The sequence below is a fragment of the Vigna radiata genome, chromosome 10 (genome assembly GCF_000741045.1).
Source record: "Vigna radiata var. radiata cultivar VC1973A chromosome 10, Vradiata_ver6, whole genome shotgun sequence".
NCBI classification, from domain to species: domain Eukaryota; kingdom Viridiplantae; phylum Streptophyta; class Magnoliopsida; order Fabales; family Fabaceae; genus Vigna; species Vigna radiata.
The window spans coordinates 19697161-19721578 of NC_028360.1; the positions used below are offsets into that span (position 1 = coordinate 19697161).

A 24418-nucleotide genomic window follows, 5' to 3' on the forward strand; every position below is an offset into this window, starting at 1 on the left:
TAATCAATTTTTATATATATATATATATATATATAACAGTTATGTTGGAGGCAGGAGTGATAGTTTTGCAGAAGAAAAGCAATTTGTTTACACATACTGTATACGATGTACCTATATAACTGTCTGACAGTGTATATAAATTGTTCAAGATGAATACGTTTCCACTGTATTTTATATATTTTAGTTATATTTTTCTTATAATTATAAAAATTGTACTAATTTTTCTATAATTTCTATTTTTAAGAATTACGAACGTTCTAAATTTTTCGATTTATAAATAGATATTCCTATCTGTTTAACCTGCCACTATGGCATAATGACAAGTACGATGTTCTGTTTAGGTTACAAAATAAGTTGCCCCAGCTGTGAAAATTTCCAGCTGCTACTCTCAAAAGCAAATTGTTTGTCAAATTCCAAAAACAACATTGATCTTGTCTTTCCATACAGAAATGGAAGCTAATCTGTTCACTCGAACCATTTCACTCAAATAAACACAGCCTGCATAAACATAGAAATTAAGATAAACACAAATCAGAAGGAGCTTTTGAAGCAACACCAGAATATGAGGCATTCTTTAAATTTTGTAATCTACCAGATAGTGTCATTAAACATGTTGCAATGTTAATTACAATCTATTACAAAAGACTAAAACATGTTTTAATAAAATAATGTTCTGAATATTATAGAAGGATGAAATGAAGTATAAACTAACCCCAACTTGAGAGATGTGTCAGAACTACCATTGTCTGGAGGAAAATCATATGAACTGCTAGTAATTGACTCAAAACACTGTTCTGGAACCAACTTCTGTTCATAAAAGTTCTATTACAATACTGATATTGATTATTGCTAAGTTTGTTTCAAAGTAGATATCTCAGAAAGATCATGGACCACAAATAAATGAGCTAGGTTTTGAAAAGCCTATCACCTGCTTCAGTTTCTGGTTCTCTTCTGTAAGTTCGGCCTCCTTCTCGAGCAACGTCAATTGCCAAATATCATTGCAGAAAAAAGGTTGAGTCAATAAAGATTGATGAAAAAATTGCCAACATGCTGCATTATTATTATGAACAAACAAGAAAAAAAAATCATTTTTACTATCAGGGTGTCTGAAAATTATTCAAGAACGTAGTTTTCCACATCCAATAGCAGAAAAAAACGAGGAAGCAAGCCAGCTTTAATCAAGACGTGATTTTTAAAGTTAAATGCCCTTTTGAAGTGCTTAACATGCACTGAGAAAAAACATAAGAAAGTGTGACCTACATATTCAAGGCCGTGGAGTTTTCTGGATGAATAACTGAATATAAAGTCTTCATTTTTTAGGTTTGTCAGTGGCACTTGTCTTATTGATCAAAAGTATCGTTGATGGTTGTATTAAACACACATCATGTTTCGTTGGTTTCGAATGTTTAATAATATTTTAAGATCAAAATTTATTTGACCAGAAATACGAATAATATCTCAAAGACATACAGGATTTGCAATCTGTGTGAGCATTTACCTTTGTTTTAAGGCTGTTGATCTCTTGTGTCATTTTTTCTTCCTGAAATCAACACGTTAATTGATTAGTATTATATGTCAAAAGGCATGCACAATTTACGTGTACAACGTTGACTTTACAGGTACAATTAAGTTCTAGATTTCATCTAATAATAAGGGGAAACAACTATAACGAACTTAGAGTACAAATAATTTGAGAGAAACCTTAATTTTTGAAATAGTTATCCAACGTTTTAGGAGAAGTTCCTCCAGTTTCTGCAACTCTTGTAATGTCAATCCTTGCAAGTCTTCTCCGTTCAACTGACTGCATCAAAGATGTGCATTCATGGAAACCATATCTCTCTATCGTGCATGTATATTTTATGGGCATGCATCATAGATATCTAAGTCTAAATTAAAGAAGTTGCAGTGAGTGCATACCACAGTTCATGAGTCTTCTCTTCTATTTCCTTGTGCAGCATGTCAAAAGAGCTACTTCCAAGCTATATATATACATAGATTATATATTAGATTTCATGAGAATAGAATGCCTTTCATGATTTTTCAGTTGTTCATAAGCAAGCTATATATCAAAGACAACTATGTTCAAATCATTTTTTTCTGTCTTTGCTCCATTGTTCCTCTCAAGTTAAGAATGTAGAATGCTGCAGAAATATTGTTGTCGTTCTCTCGTTGCCAAACAGTTACGTGAAGTAGATTATATATATAATCGACTGCATAAATATTAATCTGCCATATGAAAAAAATACATGGAATCATGAGACTTTTTCAAATGACAATGAGAATTGCATATATAGCTAGAAACGACAACACTAGATAGAGTTATTAGACAAATCAAATCAATAACATTAGACTCTAAAACAAATTTGTATATTAAAATCATCAGACAAACAAAAACACCAGAAATAAATAAATAAAAAAAGAAAAAAAAAAAAGAGAGGCAAAACAGCGGGACTACACTACTGAACTGACCTTTTTCATTGCAGTAAAACATTCAATTATCTCTCAGAAACAGAGCTCTTTGGGTTTCATCAGTTAATCATTAAAGGAATATTAGAAACTAAACATAGTTATACCTGTTTTCCAGTGGATGGAATGTCTGATCCTTGAACACCTGAATGCTGATCACGCCTTTCAATTATTTGTTGCATGCTGAAAAGGACAAGGATGTTGAAATTAAATTCAAAACTTTCCCTTCCCTTTTCCTTTGTGAAGACGCAAGAGGCTCATAAAATCAAGAACTTTATATTATTATTTTATGATTAATTTTTATTTAATTGCATTATATCAATTAGTTAAAATAAAGCTTAGGAGTATTCAAGTATTTAAATTCATATTAATAGGTTTGCATTAAGCTCATATAACCTGGTGCAACTGAGCGTATTTAGAAGCCAGTGACTAAATGCTGAAATAACATGCGAGTTTCACAATAAATGATTGGATATATAGAGTTAAAAAATGATAAAGCTAACTTAATCTTATAAAATCAATTCATTTATTCTCACTTATGTATTATAAATTAACTTCATCTCCAATTGGTGTGAGCATTGACCAAGGTTTCATGTTGAGTAATGTGAAGAAGGAAAAACTAAGTTATTATAAAAATGAAGACTTAATCTGAAAAAAGTTGTACTGAAAGATATGGAGTAAACATGTTATTCATCATGTGATTCTAGTGGTATTAGTAACCAAGAGAAGCAATTTGACATGTATGTGTTGTGTCTTTGGAGAGAGTTTAGTGTTAATGACTTTGTTGATATATTTGTGATGAGGTATATGTTGTCATCTAAGATGTTTGATTTAGAGCACAAAGAATAATGAATGATTGAATAATTACTTTCTCTACGTGTTGGTTTTTCATGAGAGTTTGAATGAAAACACATTTAAAGGAGATGATTTGAAAATAATATGATTTCTTCTTGATAGATAATATCCTTACTTAATGAAAAATTTATACTGAAACTAGAAATTAGATAGAAATATAGTGTTTAGTGTTTCATGTCAAGATATATGTATGCCGTTCTTTTGAATGAATTAAACATGATTTTCTAATATTTATGTCAATTAAAAAAACATGTTTTGAATTTCTTATAATTTTTATATTTATAATTTCATGTTTCTTACTGATTAAAAAATAAATCATATAATCTTATAATTAAAAACTATAATACAAATGTGTTATCATATTTTAATAAGTATAAATGTAATATAACTACAGAATAATCAAACAGAAAAACAATCTTAAGAGGCATCCACATATTGTTGTCAGTTTCTAATTCACTTCAAATATGTATAATATTTAAATATAATAAATAGTTTCATTTTCTTTAATTTTTTATTTTCAATCTGATATTAGAACCAAAAACTTGTTTGAAAAAAAATATATATATATCTAAAAAGTTTCAGAAAAAAAAGTTCAATTTTAATATTTATTTAATTGTTTTTATCAGTTTTTGATGATTTTTATGAATTAATTTATTTTGAACCCCCATAGTGTAGAATATACCTTACAATAAAAACCATACTCTCATTGATTTTATTAAATATACTTGATATAATTTAATCGAGCAATTTGATTTCTTTATCTGACTTAACTGAGGGAAAATATAACTTGATTCTTGTTCATGCATAGATAATTTTCTTCAGAGATAAAATACAATAAATCAGGGAAGGTATTATTCTACAAAAGGCACATATGCTATTGCTTGCATGATCACATACTAATTAAATATATTAGATATTAAATTCATTATAATAGTTTACTGGTGAAGGTCTAGATAGGAGAGTTGTAATCTAAGATCAAATCTTGTTTTTATTGTTGTAATCATATATATATAAATAATGTATTTACTGGAGAATCATACATATGCTACAAGATCCATGCACTATCAAGTGTTTCATGCATTCTATTCTAAGTAAAACTCACCAATTTAATTCGCAAAAAAAAAAAAAATGTTATCATTCGAAGTGGTGACATATAGGAAAGTAGAGGATGAAATCTTTATATCCATCAAGGTAATTTGTCATTGTAAAAATACACTGTATTATACTCATTTTAATGCATCAAGTATAAAAAAGTTATATAGTGATAATTTTGTAAATAATGTGAAATTTTCTATATTAGTTAGTATTAAAATATGTATAAAAGTAAGCGTGATGATAATTTTGTAATAAAAAATAAAAAATTTTATACCAGTTAAAATTATAATCAATATAGAAAGCGATGGAATGACACTTTTATAATGTTTTAAAAGATTTTCTACATTTGTTCTAATTATAATCGATGTAAAAAGTAAGTTTTTTTTATTGTTATTATAGTGTTTAGGGTTATTCTTCTAATCTCCACCCAAAATCCACAATGGTTGAAGTGATGCATTTGCATGGTGGTTATTTTTCTTCCATCTTCATCTTCAACCGAATCAAGGCCAACACAAGACATACACCATTATTTCTCCTCAAGGTTGTTGACAATGTTGGTCACCAAAGAAGCCTTGTCGGCATCGACGTTGTTCTTCGCTTCACCTCCCTATACCCAAAATCCTATTTTGTTCTCTAAAAATGTTTTATGATTCTATAACATGATGTATTGTGTGCATTGGTTGACTATGTTTTTTGCCTTTTCATTTCTCGTGTGATGGATCATACTATTCATGTGTGAGAATGACTCCAGTATACGTAAATGAGAGATGGCCTGTTGAAGGTATAATGTGAAGACACTTTTTATATTGGTTGTGACCTTAAACGGTATAAAAAGTGAAACTTTCTACACCCCTGCTTCTATACTAGTTCTGAAATCGATATAATTTTTTTTTTTAACTGATATAAAAAAGTTTTTCTACATTAATGTGCACTTGATAATGCCACAACTAGTGTAGAGTATATTTTTCATGAATATACATATTGACGACACTAGTGTATAGGGTTAGGATATATACATTACAAGTTCGAAGACATTTTGGTGCAAAAGATGAACTTTTCTTTAAGATTTGTTGGACTTGAGTTTGTGGAATTAGTATATTATCTGTTATCGAATAGACGAATAAATTGACCACATCTAAGATATAAGTTGTTCATACAAAAAACATAACATTATATTCAACTGAAATCTTATAAGGTTGAATGTTTATTCGTCTTATTTTTCTTATATATCACTCAACTTTTTCATTTTCTATTAAATGTAAGACTTTTAATTCATTCTTAAACTCCTAACGTAAGGTCTTACTTACTCTAATAGCAAAGTCAATCTTAGAGTTGGACTAACATAATGTGAAAACACCTTCTTCCATGGGCATTTGGATGGAGTTGAAAACAATCTCCTAAAAGTAATGTTAGCCAAGAGTGGTATGTAGTTAAGAATGTTCTCATTCTTATTCTTAAGCGGAGATTGAGAAGGACAATCAAGAGTGGTTGACATATTAGAGAGCTTGATGTATTTCAAAAATTTTGAGAATTGTAGCAATAACCAATAAAAAACTTACAAGTCTTAAATAGATGTATCAAAGTGAGTCAATCCAGATCACACTAGTTGGTTTACCACAATTGAAAATGAGTCAACTCAATCTAACTTTCTTTTCTGTGAACAAAAAATTTTGTATTCCAACTCGACTCACTTTAGACTGGTAAGTTAAAGGATGGACTCACTTAACGATATTATATTTATATTTATATATATATATATATATATATATATATATATATTTTGTAGTAAAATCAAAATAGATTGATTCGACTTATTTTTATAATAATACAATCAAATTGTTCACTTATTTCACTAAATATCATCATTAAGATATTAGTTGAAAATTATAATGTTAATCTACATGATTTAATAAAAAAAAAATTAAACATCCAAACTATTTAAATATTAATTATTGAACATTTTAGTCTTTGAAAGATCAAATTATCAACCTACAAAATAGTTAAAAGTAATAAAAAAGTGGTAAAAAGAATAAATAAGGGGTTAGTAAATGATAGGTTACGGGTTAATCTATTTTCAAAGAACCTATTTGACCTGAGAATTAATGAAATAAGATTCAGTTTAATCTACATTTAAGAAAAATATTTTTTTTTTCAACTCGAGTCAAACTAATAGTAAGCTAAATTTACTCAAATTTAAACCCTTTTAGCATCTCTGGTCTTCAAGGATTCCTATTAGTAAATAAAATATAATATATTTAGTTAAAAATTCCACATTTCATTCTAAAACAAATCATGTTAATCTTCTCTATCACTTCAATATATATATTTTTTTAAAAGACGGGTTGTTATAATTGAGCAAAAAAACTAAGAATGAAGTTGTACCTAATTTGTGAAAAAGAAAAAACAAGAAAAAAAAAACAGTTAACGGTTAATAAAATGATAAGGACAGAAATGTTTAACCGTTAACAAAAATGATAGAAGAGAAATATATGAAGAATAATTCTTCCTTCTCATATCAATTGGATATATATAATTCCAACAAGAAAAAAAGAAAGAATTAGTAAATAGATAAATACTTTTCTTTTATAATTTTCTCTTTCAATATGTATCAATATGAACACATAAACATAATTGACTTAACTTTATTATCAATTATAAGTATAATTATACGACATTTTTACTGCTTTCTCATAAATCAGATTTGAAAATTTATGTAATTTCTCAACGCATTCCCTATATTTCTCTTATATTTACCAAAGCACAAGAGATTGTCTTAATAGCAGCAAGTAATCCACGCAAGTGCATATACAGCTTTTGCTATTACAATTTAGCAAGTTAAAACCATTTTCTTCAATTCTCATAGAATTGTATATAAGATCATATCCTTGGTTTCCTTCATTCTTTGTTTGTTTCGTCTTGAAATCATTGCTTATATTTTAGTTTTGTTCAAGAAGCTGAGAAATCGAGGGAGTGATCCAAATCTGTCAATGTTCCGATGGTGGAACCATTGCCAAAAAACTATAAGAGTTGGGAGAATCCAAACTCGGAATGCTTCAAACCTTCATCCCTGGGCAAGAGCCATGAAGGGTTAGAAAAACAAGTTCTGGTTTATTGATAGAGTTTCAAACAATGGGAAGAATTGGACAATTAGAGATGGATTACCAGTGCACATGTGCAAACCTCACCTTACAAGTCGGTTTTTACAAGCCGGTTTGGTTGGGTTGAGTTAGGCCTAAAACCCACTTTTAACAGTGTTCATGAGAAGCCACGAAGAAAGTCTTATGTCAAGCGTTCTAGTTATTTAGAACAAATTTCATGCTTCCATCAAACAACCTTTGCAGAAACCCCGATAAAGATTGGATGATTGAAAAGAAGCAACACAATATACATTGTAGATAGAGGATTTTCTGTTTCATAACAAAATTGTCTGCACAACTTTGACGTGTTTTGTTTTACTTATCATATTTAACATGTTTTTTAACTTATATTTAATGCATTTTTCTTAGATTTAGACATAACCTTCTCTTAATTCTTTCATTTCTAAGCGTAGGATGTTTGGTTATTGCTTGAGATATTAAAAACGAAGATATGGAGACATGAGCACCAAGGAATATAAGAGGTGAGAATATGTTAAAGCAATGACAAATTAACAAACTCGTTATTTTAAGGTTTAAGGTTTTGGGTTGGAAATGTGAAATGTTTTATATATATATACACTCATTAGATCCACATCTCTCACATCAGGTATCAACTTTCCTGACAAAATGAACTTAAAAATCTCAGTTTTAAATTTCACATAGAAAGTTATGTTCAGATAATGGACTGCCATGAAATTAAAGTAGCACTTTCGTATTTTGTTTGGCTGTTTTACGAGAATACGAGAAATCTTTCATATAATAAAGTTTTAACTCCTACTGTTTTTATCATCTAAATTTAAAAATACTAAATTTTAATCAAGCATTCCAAATCAACATATTCTAGACAGTTGAATATGTAATTAATTAGAGCTTAAGAACATAACCTGAAAAAATAAACTGTTTATGGAAAAACAAAGTTGCATGAGTTCAGAAGAAAAAGATTGTAAACAAAGCATTTTGTTTAGGTATATAGAGAACTGTTTGTTTAGTGAATTGCAAAATCAGAAAGCTAAAAAAAAACAGCATATATTGGCTATCATTAACACTACGGTAAAATCAAATTTAATGTTTTAATTTCATGCTGTAAAAATATACAGTGATATCTACTTATGATAATCAATTTATACAGAACTTTAAAATAGATATTACTAAAAGTCAACATACAATAATTTATAATTGAATCATAGTATAGAAAACACATTCTTGAAATATTAATATAAATATCACTTGTATATTCCTATTTTAGTCTTAGTTATTTCATGGTGGTTATATTATTAGTGAGTTATGCAAAGAATTTTACAAAAGCTTGGCATCATGTATGGATGAAACATATGAATCTATGTGTGTGCATAGAAAGAAAAGGCAAAAGGAGAGACAGAAGAGCATGAAAAATGGATAAGTTATAAGTCATGCAGATAATAAAATAGAAAATGGTAAAAGAAAAAAGAAAAAAGGAAAGAAGATAATGGTACGGACAGAGAAATACCTTGAACTGGCGTACTCAAAGAGCTTGCTGGTTGCGGAAAAGACTATGAGAGCAATCTCAGCATCACAGAGAGTTGACAGTTCCTGAGCCTTTTTGAAAAGACCTTTTCTCCTCTTTGAGAATGTTACTTGCCGCGCGTTTATGTTGTCGATCTTCTTGATCGGTATCTTCTTTCTTGCCATTCTACTCTCAAACAATTTCATAATCATCCAAATTCCAACCCACATAACCATACACATGTCAGTGTTTCAAAATTCAGCAGATCAGGATGAAAACGAAATATACAGGTGCATGTACGGTATGTAGGGGGTTTTGGTTAATTTCAGACAAAACAGTTTTTGATATGTACTATGATAGATCTTCAAAGAACAACCAACAAATTAAGACATATGCAAAAGAAAGAGAGAAAGAAAAAAGGACTGATTTGCAAGGAATCTGTGAGAAAATTAAGTGTGTGTTTGAGTTTGAAGAGTAAAAGGGAAGACATGAAGGCTTACCTTACCTAGGTAGCTTTTGTTGTTATATTACCAGAAATGGATGATTAGGATGTTTGGTGAATGAAGTGGTGAAAGAGAAGAGAGTGGATGATGTTTCCAAGAGTTGGGGTTATACCAACAAATATCTGAGTAGCGTGGGTGTCTGTTTTCCAATTTCTGGCTGCTATTGCTCACTTTCGAATTTAGATAGGAGAAATAAAGACCCTTTTATGGTGTTTACCAAAATAAGTATTTTCTATATTTTATTTCTTTTTCTAGTTAAAAAGTTTTTCTTTTTTCATTTTCTTATATATTCTTTTTCCGTACAGATATAATGACAACTGATGTGATCTCATGTCTAGCCATTTGTAGTAATCCCTTTGCATACTTCTTTTTTATCTTTTTTAAGTGTCAACCTCTAAAGTAAACTATATTAAAGTAATTCAAATTAACATAATTTATTCAGAAATGTGTAAGAATTTAATACACGTGCGTGAATTAATCCATTTATAATGATTGTTTAATTACTTAAATCAACCTTTAACTGGCTGAGGTTGGTTTAATTATTTATAATAATATGTTAAAGAGAGTCTTTAGGGTTTCTTTCTCTTCATGATTATCTAACTCGATCTCCATCAAACTTTTGTACGATTTTTAGAGTTATCTAAGTAGATTTTCATCAAACTTTTGTCCCATTTTGGGAGCATGCTGTACACAATACATATTAAGTATGTTTGTACTTTTAATTTGAGTTTTAAAAATTCTACCTTTTTTTTTCATGTCTTCTGTGTCCACCAAAATAAAAAGCTGATTAAACTTTTAAATTTGATTAATTATGAATTTAGGAATTTTTCTAAAAATATTTTGAACCATAATTTAAGTTTTTTCTCAAATTAATAAAACCCTAATGATAAGATTTAAAGATTTTATGTTTTCCACTACAATTTGATTTCATATTGAAATCATATTATGTGTGAGATAAAATCATGCCTGTATTGAATGAATTGAATATGGTTAATGTGTTAATTAAAGATTATTATTAAAACATTTCAAGACCTTAAGAGTGATCTTAAATGTTGATGGTCAAGGTACGAATACCCCGAAGTGATATAAGCAACTCAGTATGTGTTTTATTTTATTTTGTTTCTCCTCAATCTTTAAATAATTTAGTATACAGGTAACAAATTTTAATTTTGTCCTAAATTATGTAATTAAAGTTTTGAACTAGAAAATCGTGGGTCTTAAGAAATTGATTTAGACTGATTTCAGTACATGTAATTAGATTTGAGTTTTGGACTTCGAATAATTTTGAAATGCATTAATGTTCTTAAAATTTTATTAGTTTTATTTATGTCATAAACTGAAAGTTTTATTTGTTTTATTAGTATGTTTAAGTTTAGATTTGGCTAAGAAAAGTATGTTAATTGTTTTTTACATACTTTTTAATTGCTGATTTTCCTTGTGTAATGAAACTATTTGATATTCATAAATTGAGGGATTGTAGTGGTTAGATCTTCTAGGGCCACCTTATCTTCTACATCCCAGAATATTTATTACACCTATGTTATGTCCACACCACATTCATCTTCATATAACATTAATGAGGAACTCGGCATCTTAGTTTTAACCTTGTATATATTGTTTACCAGAGACTTTACCTGAAATGTTGCCATTTGTTTATCAGCATCCTAGTTTTAACCATCTTAATTCTTTATTAGTTATCTTTGATTGTGTCTACTAGGATAGGTTGTCAATGTGATGATGATAAATAACATAATAAATCTCTTAATAATAAATGATAGAATAAACTAAAAAACAATAAATATTATTAAAACAAACTTTAATATCATATTAAATAAATTTTAAACCTAATTCACCTAATTTAATAATATAAAATTATAGGATGATGTCTACGTCTGCTTATTTATTACAATAAAAGCAATTAATAAAAATTATGGAGATGATATTTAGATAACATTGATAATATTTGAACATTGATTACGTGTCAATATGTGATTGGTCAAAAATTACTCCACAATAATGTTTATGATTATTATTATTGATTGTAAAGTAATTTTTGATCAATCACATATTGACACGTAATCAACGTTCAAATATTGTCAAAAAAAATATTATCTAAATATTATTATCCAAAAATTATATATTACTTTTTAGTGGTACGTAATAAATGGTGGCGGAAAATAAACTCCCATTGGTGCTCAAGTACGGTCACATCATTTCTAAAATCATATATATATATATAATATAATGGTCTTAAAAGTTACTTTTAATATATATTTTTTTTTACTTTTGTGAATCAAGTTTTATTCAAGACTTAAAATCTTAAATTTATTGTTATATGAGCATACTCCAATTAAAAATATTATAAAACTAAGGTGTTAAACTTCTTGCCAGGTGTTTTATATTGATCTCACTTTCCGAGAGCACGTGGAATACAATATGATGTCATTGGTGGAACCGTGAAAGATAAGATTCTTTAATTTTCAGAGTATAAAACGAATCAATTTACAACTTCAATAGCTATTAGAATTATCGATGCTCTCTTTTATTCCATCCATGGAGAAAAAAAAAAAACAGAGAGAGAAAGAATTAGTTATATAAAATACAAGTAAATTAAACTTTTCGCAGTAGATTCACAAACGATTATGTTTTTAACTATAATTTTAATATAACTGAATATGTTATTAATTTTTTATTAATATTTATATTTTTTTATTTATTTGGATACACAAAATTTTCATGACATGTCTTTTTTAAGGAAACAATTTTACTTTTTTAATAAATAAAAAATAATTTATTGATTTAACAAAATAGATAATTGAATAACTTTTTTAACAACTTCTATATAATTTTTAATATTATTTTCACAAAATTATAGTTATGTATATATATAAATTGTATCATTTAATTAATTAATCATAAAAACAATGAAATTATATATTATTTTAATGTAATAAAAAGTGTGAATACACGTGTATTCATTCTAGTTATAATAAAATAAATAATTGAAATAATATTAATAAAATAACAAATAAATATATGATTAATTATTTATTTATTTTTATTCACTTCATTTAATTCAAAAAAACATTTTTTATTATTTTTCTCCACTTTCTTTTTCCGTGTTTATTTTTTGTCTTCTTAATTATTACAACTGTGACAACCACGGTTGAGAACAATGGGTCTGATTATTAGTATCTTGACAAACCATCTTCAAATCATATCACACACCAGAGAATAAAGGGTTCTTTCTATTGAAACTATCAATGCTTATATATATTTAAAAATTAAACTTCAAAATATTAATTAAATTAAAATAATTATAACTCAGAATATTCACGTTTAATAACACTATTTTCATTTTTTTTCACCTTTTTTTTCTTTGCCAGGCAAATATGCCTCTCTTAAACGTTATTCACCATAAATAAAAAAACTAGTTAATTTATTTCATAACCATATTTAAGTTGAGTTTTTTTTTTTGTATATATATATATATATATATATATATATATATATATATATATATATATAAAAGTAATATACGATGCAATTAAGATTAAGGAAACGGGTGAATAAATATTTGTTAAGGTGGTAATAAAAGCAGAAAATACTCAATCAAAATATATTTAATACATTAACTCAAAGTATTAAAACTTTAATAAATGTTTTCCGTGCATTTATTAGTAAGACGTTAATTTATTAATCCTAATTAACTCCTTCAAAAATTTGTCTAAAATTTTTAATTCACCCGAGAATGTACATGAGTTGTAATTGACCCCCAAACACCAAACATAGTTGCTATGATAATTCTCAATTTTCTTTTATTTTGTCTTAATTCTTGCATAGGATCCATTGTTTGAATAAAAAAAATTAAAAAAAAAATTCCTATAAATCTAAAATACTCACTATTGGAATAGAGGGGTCCAAGAAAAAAAAAATAGAAATACTAAAAAAACTCTAAAACGCCTACGAATAATAATTATTGAGAAAAGCCGTTTCATCATGCACATTAATTCATTTTTTTTTTCAATTTCTGTTAATTAGTTTAAATACTTTTCTTCGCTCATTTATTTATTTTTCAGATCCAATTTATTATCTTGATCTTTAACCTTATATGACTTCATCGTTAGGCGATTTACTTTCAATCCAATCCTTCATCAATGGAAAAACTTTAATTTTTGTCCGTAAATGAACTGTTTTATGTAACATGCATTTTTAAAATTATCGTTTTTCAAGTTGATTGTTATTAGTTAAAGTAAAATTTATGATTTTAAGCCTTAGTATTTTTGCTTTCAATTTATGTAAATTCCATGCGTAAAACTTAAAAAAAAGGTGTTTTTATTTTATTTTTTGCAGCTTGAATTATGAAAAATGAAGTTTCAATGACCATGAATTGATAGATTTAATCAATTGAACAGTGAATTACATACTGGATGTAGTTATTTTATATGAAACTTATTTGTTTTGTTATTCTTTAAATTGAAAATAAAAAGATTATTAATCCAAAAAAAGGAAATCGTTCTCGAAGGGTCTTGGTTAGGTCAAATTTATGAAAAGAAATGACAAAAATACCCTATTGTTATTTTTTTTTCGGCGAATTATAGTTTTCCCAAAATATTGAGAGTACTATTACTACTATTAGTTGTTTAAATGGACGGTGGAGGATTTCACACGTAATAACATCACTGTTGTTTAACGTTAATGATTGGCGATTCCAAATAAAATAGGCATGAGTTTTAATTTCTGTAAAGTATTGTTTGGTGTGGATTTTTTCTGGTACCAAATTGCTTTTCCTTATACTATAATTTTCAGAATCAAATTTCACTTAGTTGTTTACTTACTTTAGGATTTTACCTCTTGTAATTTTTATTGTGAATAAAAAAAGATGTTTAAAAAAAAAATAGTTCCCATGGTAAAATTCACAAATTGCATGCATTTTCCGATGATTTAAAACACCAAAAAACGACAATGAATGTTTGCGGAGATATTTAATAAGGTAATAAAAGTAGGAAAATAATAATAAAAATGCATTTAAAAGTATAAAAAATATTTAATTTGAGTACTTTGCATTAATTGTGTTGAATAAATATTTTAAGTACATTAATTAGTGTGTGGAAGTTACATTTAGCAGGTTTAAAAAAAATATAGATAAAAAAAAAAAGGAGTATGACCGACAAGGCAGTGACATGCAGCGTTTCTAATTAACTTGAAGAACGTTTAAATAAAATTTAGAAAACTGAAAACTGAAAAATGGTTTAGAATAAAATAATGTAAAGTGGAAATTAAAAATAGAATGAAAAATTAAAAGCGACAGCGTTTATCTGAGGAGGGAAGTCAAACGTGGGAAGGTGGGACCCAGCGTGAAACATAGTTTGTCTTTGTCTGAAGAAGGCATATATATGAGATATGGGAGAAGGAAGAGGAATGGTAGAAGATGAAGAGGGTTGTTCTTGTTCGTGTGTGAGAAAGGTCAATGTCGATGTCAGCAGTGAACGGCCATGTGAAACTCGTTTCTGCAATTCCCACTGCAATTACCAAAACGCCCTCTTCAGTATCTTACTCGTTCCAATGTGTGTAAGGGAGTGAGGAAGTAGCACAGAAAGAAAGCGGTTTCGGTTTTTGATTGGGAATGGAGGGTCACGGAGGAGGGACGAGAGGGGAGGCGGAGCGCTGGCTCTACACGGCGAACAAGGTTTTAAGCGCACGTGACTTGCAGGGGGCTCGCTCATTTGCGATTCGGGCCCGAGAGTCCGACCCGAGATACGAGCCCACCCAGCTTCTTCTTACGGTTATCGATACCCTCATGGCCGGCGAGGCACGGATCAACGACCACCACGACTGGTACGCCATCCTCCAAGTCCTCCGTTACACTCAGAACATCGACTATATCGCCGTCCAGTACCGCCGCCTCGTCACCCAGCTCGACCCTCACCACAACCCATTTGCCTTCGCCGCTCACGCCTTCACTCTCGTCAACGACGCCTGGTCCGTACTCTCCAACTCCGCCAAGAAAGCCTTCTACGACAACCAACTCAGACTCCTCACTCAACCCCCACCCCCGCCTCCTCCTCCTCCTCCGCCTCCTCCACCGCCGCCGCAACCTCCCGCTCCTCCGGTTGCCTTCTTCCCGATTCAACCTCCGCAACCAAACTTAAACCCGAACCCGACCACGACCGCGTACCAAGTCCCTCAGCGGGAAAAAAACCCTAGGGCTTGGGTGGAGGAGGAGGTGGAGGTGCCGAGTCAGGAGGACAATGCGAACGAGTTGACTCGGGCGAGTGAGACCGGGAGCGAAGGGGCGAGTTTCTGGACCGCATGCCCTTATTGTTACGTTATGTACGAGTATCCGAAGGTGTACGTGGATTGTACGTTGCGGTGTCAGAGTTGTCGGAGGGGGTTTCATGCGGTGGTGGTACGGTCGCCGCCGAAAGATGGTTTTGGCTCGTTTAGCAGTTGGGGTTTTTTCCCTGTAGGGTTTTCTGGAGATTTTAGAGACATTAGCGGTTCTTCTTCGAAGTGGAACCCTTTTTCCCCTTTGATTCCTTGCGCTTTCAAAGGGGAGGTGCGGCAGAGTGGGAAGCACCGGAAGGGGCCTTATGTTTTCTACGACGATGACGCGTCTGCGGAGTTCGCGGAGGGTTCCGACACAACGAAGGACGATTCCGACGATGATGATTGGCATGGCGGGAATCAGAAGGGAATGGCGAAGAAGAGGACGGGGAAGAGGGGGAGGAAGAGGAGAAATGGTAATGGTGGTGATGTCAGGAGGGAACCGATTGAGAGGCCTAGGAGAGGGGTTCATAGTCATACTGGTGGTGATGAGGGGAATGTTAATGGGAATGTGGAGAGTGGTGAGGTTGCGGACGGTGACGGTGACGGTGTTGCGGCGGCGGCGGCAGATTCTGGTAAGAAGGGTGCGTTGGGTGGTTCTCGGAGGAGGAGTGAGAGGAACGTGGGGAAGTTAGATTTGAATGTAGAGTTCAGCAATGAGGTGGAGGAGTCATTGCATGAAGTGGATGAAGGGAATGAAAATGGGAATGCTGAGGATAATATTGAAGGGATTGGATTTTTTGAAGGGCTGGACGAGTTCCTCAGTAGCTTACCCATTCTGAATGCTGTTGCAGATGACAAGGTTAAGGGTCATTAGTGTTAGCTTGGCCACCCTCCTTTTTTGTTCTTCTTATGTTAGTCTTTTAATAAGTATCTGGGAATATTTCTTTTCTTTCTCTCATGTTCTGTTTTGTTCTGTTCAGAAAGGATATATTACTCATTCTCTCTTTCTTTCTCTCTTTTAACAATCACATTCAGTAATTAGTCCTTAACTTCAACTCTCTGTGTGACAGTCATGCACCATCCTGCATTGTTTGTTTTCATGTGTTTTCTCTATTGGGTTCTGCTTTGGTAATTTTGTGTTTCGACAGAGAGAGACTTTCTGAACAATGTACTGAATGGGAAAAGTTGAAGGAAGTTGAAATTCTCTCAAGAAGATTTTCTCTCTTTTCATTTCACCAAAGTAGTGTTTTTTAAAATGCAATGTGTTTTGGTGTGTGTATAACATTAGGTCTTTGGTTGTACTGTTAGTATGGTGTTGGTTAAGGACACTGATTTACATTCCTACACACTCCTTACTGTTGGTTGAAATTGATTGGGATTCATGAAATGTCTCATACTATATCATCCACAATTTCATTTCATCATTTCATGTGCTTAAAGAGCATCTGTTTTTAAAAAGATTTACCTATTTACTATTTGGATTTGTACCTAATAATACTTGTATCTTTTAAACTGTTGTTCCTGTGCCTGTGCTTTTGTTCGCTTCCAGAAACAGGCTGATCTAGTTATTTTGGTTGGTGCTTCTAGTCCTCTGCATGATTTTAAGCAAAAATCAGTATTAGTCCTCTATTTCCTTTCAGCGTTTGAATCTTGTTAAGGATTCAGCAGAAAAATTTCTGCTTTCTGCTGTGCAAAAATCAATCTTGAGTTTTTTTCTTTTCTTTTCTTCCTCTCAAAGGATTGTTATTTCTGTGTGGGGATGTTTGCCCCGTTTATTTATTACTAAATCCTAACAAATGGAAAGTTTTAATTAAAAAATGTTATTAATATATTCTCATTTTGAATTTCAATAGTTTTTTAACCGTGTTTAATAATTAAAGGGATGTTATAAATATGTTGAACTATGTCGATTTTTCTCTTTCCATGTGGTTTGGTCCCTCGTACAGTCTTTTATCAGACTCACGACGGTCATCCCAAGAAAATGTTCTGACCCAAACCAAACATCCTAATTTGAGTGGGTCTGCGTTTGAACATGCTTTTCTGTCCATTTTTCCTTCGTCGTGCGCCACTTTCTTAAAAATTACACTGAAACACTGATTTATTTGTTAAAATACGTATTAACGATTATGCCTGTTTTACAAAGTATGAAATTAGAAATTTTTCTGTTCATAAACTTTATTATGAGTTAATTTCATTCGTTATGTTTTAATTGGACTAAACAAAAGGCTGGTTTGGGCTAAAAGAAAAGCCCAATCCAACTTCATCTATAAGTTGTTGCTTGTAGACCCAAACCTTTCCTAGTAATCGTTAGGGTTGGATTCTTTCAATTTGATTAAGCTGCTTGGATTCGCATGCTTATGTACTTAATTCGGTTCAAATTCATTAAATTGGTCGAAATTAAATTTTAACCTTTTATTTCTAGTTATTTTTCTTGTAAAATTTCCAGTTTTTTAATCTTTTTAAGATAAATTCATTAAGCCCATTTCTGGTCTGAATATAAATTCAACTTAATTACTACCATTTTCGACCTGTAAGTAAAATGTTTTGTTGACTACAAAAGTAATGCTTTTACGTTGTAAATTACAAGATTTAGTTTTTTCAATGACTGTTTTTGGTAAAAAAATGTTAACTATTTTTTTTATTAGCATTTCTCGTATAATTACTTATGTTATGTATATATTTTTTAAAGCTAAGTGAAAACAATGTCAAATTAAGGCGTGTAATAAATTAGTTAAAATTTTGCCAACACTTCCATCAATGTTTACACCCTTAGAATCTGCCTCAATCTGTGCTATTGCAGTTTCATTTCTTAACTTTTTTTTTTTTGCAACAATTGTATTCAGTTTTTCATCATTTTACACGTGTAATGCATATAAATAGACATCTTGGCTAAATGAGAGCTACAACCTCAAAGACAAAGATTCTCCATGCTTTTTTTTCTTGTCGTCTTTTGCTCTGTTTACGCGGGAATAAAATAAAGAAGAAAAGCAGCAGAGGACAAAGGAATTCAAAAATAAAATACATAAAATTATACAAATAAAAAAATTAAAGGTGAGATTTACCAAAAATTATTTCATTGTTCTTACTTTCTTTAACAAATTGAAAAAGAAGAAGACATATTCATCTCTTCTTTATTTCATCCTATCTAATTCCATCCCTGTGTTTTATCATTGAAGAGTTCAAATCCTTTATATCATTAGTTTTATATCATTGAGGACTTCTTGAATATAAACTCTAGAGAATTTCTAAGGTTCTAATTCCCTTTTGGTCAAATTACTTTTTTATAAACGAATCTCAATTTTAGGCCATTCATGCATAGTGATTAGATAATAAGACACGTACTATTTCAAATATTACTTCTTTCAATTATTTTCATTGATTTGTCATATTTTTTAAATGATTCTCATATCACCCAGAAGTGACTGGTCACACATCTGAATTTTTTTTCTACAATATTAAAAATTGAATTTATTATCTCATTTCATATACTCTGTTATCATTAATATTAAAAAAACAATGAAATAATTTAAACTGTATGTAACTCATAATAATAATAATAATAATAATAATAATAAAAAAACATATTTTCAAAACCTATAAATCTACTTATCAGAAGAAATAGTAGATCAGTAACAGTAGAAATAGGGTGTATGATTGATCTGATATGATCAGAGGCTTATACGTGCATTTCCTTTGGAGGGTACTTTCTATTTTCACCGTACATATGTAATATTCTAGAACTTTCCAAAAATTTACTTGGTCTTATCCTCTGGTGGGCTAAAATGGAATTGTGATCTGTAAGAGAGGTCAGAAAGTCAAAAGCAAAGGTTGAGAGTACCATCACAACATCATGGGTAACTGGTGGTGGAGGAGCAAAGGAATAACCTTTTTGTTGTCCCTTTTACCTTTGTTTAAATACCTTGATTTCTCCGTCTTTCTTGGAGGAAATCCAACCAACTTCACCCACCAACTACTATTTTAATTCCCAACAGAAAAATGCCTCTTTTATTCACACTTCCACCTTCATTTCAGTTTCATTTCAGTAATGGCAGTTCCTGCATCCTTCTCTCTTTCATCTGATCCCTTTGCTTCCAAACCTGCCACATCAACGGTATTTATTGTTCTGTACTCACATCTCATGTGTTTTATCTCTTTCGTGCCCATTTTGTTATTCTGCTTGTGAATTGTGAATGAACTGATCATTATAGCTAAGCAGATCTTTGGTTGCGCCGCGCCGAAAAAGGGGAACTTTGACCATACCCATTTCACTTTCTTCACGGCATTTAGGTCAGTGCCCATCTTCCTCTGCTTCAATCGTGCTCGGTTCTCTTACTTTCTACTCTTGTCTTGATTTTCATGTCTTGGGTGTTCGTTCCTAGCTAGTGTAATTAGCTGAAACTTGCAAGATTCAATCTTTACTTCGTTTTCAAGTTTCATAGTAGATTTGTAAATGCTATTCTAGCAAAGATAAATGAAAATGGTTATAAACTTTGCATATCCCCTAAACGTTGAGTTGAAAACGAATTTAATGGATGAAACTGAGTATTCTCCGTTCTGNTCCCTAGCTGATTTAGGTTACACAGAATTGCAGATTCCNTGTGCTTAATTGCTTATTGATATTGCAGTCTTCTCCTGTTTGATAACTTTAAATCTGTTTATACACAATCTATTAATGAGTATGCAGATCTAGTTTTCCTTCCGTGTATTCAGTATGTTCGGGCCCTAATTCTAATATTTGTCTGAATAGATTACAGTTTTTGCAGCTATTTCTTAGAAGTAAAAACAATTAACTAATTGATCAATTCTTCCTTTTCTTTTTACGTGCATTCTATATGATGCTCTAATGTTTACAGGAGAAACCAAGGTTGCACTTTAAAGGCTTCAATGGGGCCTCCGGGATTTACAGAGAAACTTAATAACAACAAGCTAAATACTTTAGTTGATGCNGAAGATGGGTGTGATATATTTAATGACCTNAAAGACAGATTTCTAAATTTTAAAAAGAATAAATACTTGTAAGCTTCANAAAGCCCTTATTTTAAATGTTCATTTTTTATGCCTAGTTTAGGGAGAAGCTTATATATACTGTTTATGGCAGGAAAGACATTGATCACTTTGAAAATCTTGCTAAGGTTCAAACACCAAAGGTAATTGACCTCTGTCTTCTGTCTTCTATTTTACCTACCAACCCTTTCGACCAAGTCTTTGGTTATTTATTAATTTATCATTTATGGTTTGTTTCTTATTCCATTCAGTTCATTTCAAGTTGTCTACTGAAGCATTTACAAATAATCATTCTTTACTAACAATTGCCAGAACAGTTCATGGTTATTGCTTGTGCAGATTCTAGGGTATGCCCCTCTACTGTCCTGGGATTTCAACCAGGAGAAGCATTCATGATTCGCAATATCGCTAATTTGGTTCCTACCTTTGAGGTACAAGTCTCACTGCAATTGATTTGGCTGCCTGTGTTGACAATATTATTATCATTGCTAAAGTTTGAACGAAAGAGATACCCTTCCTCTAATTCCTTTTTCCCGGTGCAGAGTGGACCCTCAGAAACAAATGCCGCACTGGAATTTGCTGTGAACTCCCTTCTGGTAAGCATTTTTTTTTACTTAAAAAGTGTAAGGCAAGATTTATCCTCATCATTTGAAACTTCTAATGCTTTTGTTACTTTATCTATCATCTATTTAATTATTCTCAGTTTCTTCTGGCGGATTGTGTAGTTTTTTTAAGTTCAAAATGACTTTTGTTAAATATTGACTGATTTTATGATAAGTATAACTTTTATGGAGAGATTGAATTTTAATATTAAGTTTCAGAAATGAGGCTGGAGGAATGAGTTTTTTGTCTTATTTGTTTATAGCAGCAATGCTAAGTTGATTGCAAAATACTTTATTGAAATTGGGAACAACCGTAGTCAACCGTTATAATAACATCTCATAAGACATGGCTTGCAAGAAATATCTGTGGAACACTTGATTGCATAAGATTCTAATAACTTTCTAAATTTCTGGTCCGAGAGCTCTAAAATTTGTTCTTTCATTCATTGCAGGTTGAAAACATCTTAGTCATTGGCCACAGCTGCTGTGGTGGTATACGTGCCCTGATGAGTATGGAAGATGATGATGTTGAAAAAAGGTATTTAATTGTAGATTTTGGTTGTCCTTATGCTTTTTTGAATGAAATGTGACATACATATCTAAATTGAAAATATATTTTTCCACTTGTAGTTTTATAAAAAGTTGGGTCATTGGTGGGAAGAAGGCAAGAACAAAAGCCAAGGCTGCTGCTTCTAACCTCAGCTTTGATGAGCAGTGCACGCATTGTGAGAAGGTGATATATATTTTTGTTCTTAGATTTGATGTGTGTGTTTGCATTATGATTTCTGTTGCTTTTTCTCCCTAGTTTTGGATTTTTGTATCTAAAAATACATGATTGATTGTAATGGATAATTGGGGATTGGGGGAACTAGGAAGCGAATGTTGACTCCTGTATTGGCTTCCAATGCATTGTAGAAATGAAATCAGTCAAAAAGAAAAGATGCCTCGATGAATCACTCTGCCCTATTTTCTGACAGTCCTAACTCTTTAACTGAAGTTCATGTTGACAAATCAAACACCTTATTTATGTTTCCCTTGTAAAAATAGGATCTGCATCTTTAGGAACAAAAGTGTATTTCTTTGAGTTTTGTCTTGCAAAAGTACTAGGAATCATGCAAAATGTTGAATACTTTCAAGTTTAAGGCTTTAAATGTTCATCTTATGCAGGAATCAATCAACCATTCCTTGTTAAACCTACTTACTTACCCCTGGATAGAAGAAAAGGTGGCGAATAAAGAACTCTCTATTCATGGTGGTTACTACAACTTCATCGACTGTTCATTTGAGAAATGGACACTTGACTACCGGGGAACTAAATTGGAGGAAAATGGAAGAATTGCAGCCAAAAACAAAATATTTTGGTGTTGAAGTTTGCACTTTTATTTTCCTCGAATTGCATTTTCGAAACTTGCTAGAATTTTAAGAAGCATTTTGTAGTATTTGTTAGATAGATAAATGGATTGATTTGAATAAAACCCTACCATGTCAGTGTGTCTATTGTAGCATTTTGAAGAAACTTTAAGGTCATAATGTACTCTGGGTCTGATGAAAGCTGTTATTTGATTCTCTTATTTTCTTTGGGTTGTATGCTTTAGTGCAATGAACTTCGTGGCTTGAAGCTAAACCTTCCATTGTCTGCCTTAGTGATTCTTGCATTTCTATATATATAAAAAAAAAAATACCTTTAACGTATTGTTATCTACTCTAAAGTTACAAACAATCATATTCTTATTTAGCATGATAACGAATAAATGAATAAAGAAGGAAGAATTTTATAATGACCTTTACTTATCTCTTGGAAATAACATTTCAAAATGTTTTTGAATTCTTTTTTAAAGATTTCATTTTATAATGATAAATATGTAGATTATTCCTCACTGAATTATATGAAATGGTTTAATATTTATTCTGGATTATACATTTTATATTCTTTATTCCATAATTAAATTTTATAGATTATTTTTGGAATACATGTAAAGGTGAAAAAATTCTGAGTGGTTACTTTATCTTTTCAATGTAGTGGAGATGTACAGGAATCAATTATAGGAGTGCAGGACATAAATGACTTGTGTTTCATTGCATGTTTGTGCAAGCCTTATGAGACAGTGGCATAGCCCAGGACCAGCTGAATAATATGATAGACAAAACCTGATCACAGCTAGAAAGTTAGAGTTAATTTTCGTATAATTGTTGTAGATTATATAAATCTAAAATAAAAAGTAGACAAATTTAAATGACATTTTATGTCAAATTTTATTTTATTTCATTGATACAATTATATTATTGGCGATTTATAATTTAGTTCTTTTTAATTAATTTTAGACTATTAAAGTTTTTATTTATAAATTAATGATTTTAATTACATTTTTTTTTTCGTTTAAATTAAAATACTTGTTTCATATTGTATATTTTACTATTAATCTTATCCAATATTCAAAAGAAAAAGTAAACTTCACAATTTCATTATATGTTGATTTGAGTAGTAGTTAAACTGTCTAAACTGTAATCAAATCTACCTTATTTGAAAAGGGGTAAAACACAGATTTATTAAGTATCAAAAGGAGAAATGAATAGTTATAAAAAAAAAATATTGGAAACTAGACTTTTACAAGTTATTGAATAAACTTATTTACCAAATAATACCCTCCCCCATTCAAAATAATAATTTTTCTAACTTTTTATTTTTTATTTTTTGTTTTAAATAATAGTTCCTTTAGCCTTTTTAAGCCATTTTAAATATAAGCAAAAATTCCAATGACATCCTATTATTTGTATTGAAAAGAGAGACAGAATATTTTAAAAGGAGAAGATATTTTTGTTAAGTTTATATCTATTAAGTAATTCTTAAACGTTGATTATGATGTTAAAAGAATAAATTTTGAAATAGAGAAAATACTATTTATTTATGAGGTTAAATAAGATTTTTCACTAATGAAAAAATTAGAAAGTAACTAAGATGAGTTTAAAACTGACACTAGTAGTCAGAGCAATCACTGTGAATGA

The 24418-nt window shown here is 30.5% G+C and overlaps 3 protein-coding genes across 4 annotated transcripts; 2 read left to right on the plus strand and 1 right to left on the minus strand.

Moving 5' to 3' along the window:
• Positions 1-282: 282 nt before the first annotated feature.
• On the minus strand, positions 283-9738 carry LOC106775530 (MADS-box protein JOINTLESS-like). Its single transcript, XM_014662673.2, has 9 exons — positions 9537-9738; positions 9040-9222; positions 2574-2649; positions 1918-1979; positions 1702-1801; positions 1499-1540; positions 929-967; positions 713-807; positions 283-498 (listed from the first exon to the last, which is right to left on the minus strand). The coding sequence occupies exons 2-9, from the start codon at positions 9219-9221 to the stop codon at positions 480-482; spliced, it is 615 nt and encodes a 204-aa protein (XP_014518159.1). The 5' UTR covers position 9222; positions 9537-9738; the 3' UTR covers positions 283-479.
• A 5212-nt stretch (positions 9739-14950) lies between these two features.
• On the plus strand, positions 14951-16813 carry LOC106775213. The gene has a single exon (XM_014662298.2). The coding sequence runs from the start codon at positions 15166-15168 to the stop codon at positions 16681-16683; it is 1518 nt and encodes a 505-aa protein (XP_014517784.1). The 5' UTR covers positions 14951-15165; the 3' UTR covers positions 16684-16813.
• Positions 16814-19626: 2813 nt separating this feature from the next.
• LOC106774433 (beta carbonic anhydrase 5, chloroplastic) lies at positions 19627-23084 on the plus strand. 2 transcript variants are annotated; one of them, XM_014661425.2, is made up of 9 exons: positions 19627-19920; positions 20026-20096; positions 20663-20824; positions 20908-20956; positions 21131-21244; positions 21356-21409; positions 21868-21953; positions 22046-22148; positions 22583-23084. In XM_014661425.2, the coding sequence occupies exons 1-9, from the start codon at positions 19855-19857 to the stop codon at positions 22781-22783; spliced, it is 906 nt and encodes a 301-aa protein (XP_014516911.1). In that variant the 5' UTR covers positions 19627-19854; the 3' UTR covers positions 22784-23084. The 2 variants fall into 2 exon arrangements, with proteins under 2 accessions (XP_014516911.1, XP_022642751.1); XM_022787030.1 differs by having other exon boundaries at positions 19629-19920; positions 20018-20096.
• Positions 23085-24418: the final 1334 nt, after the last annotated feature.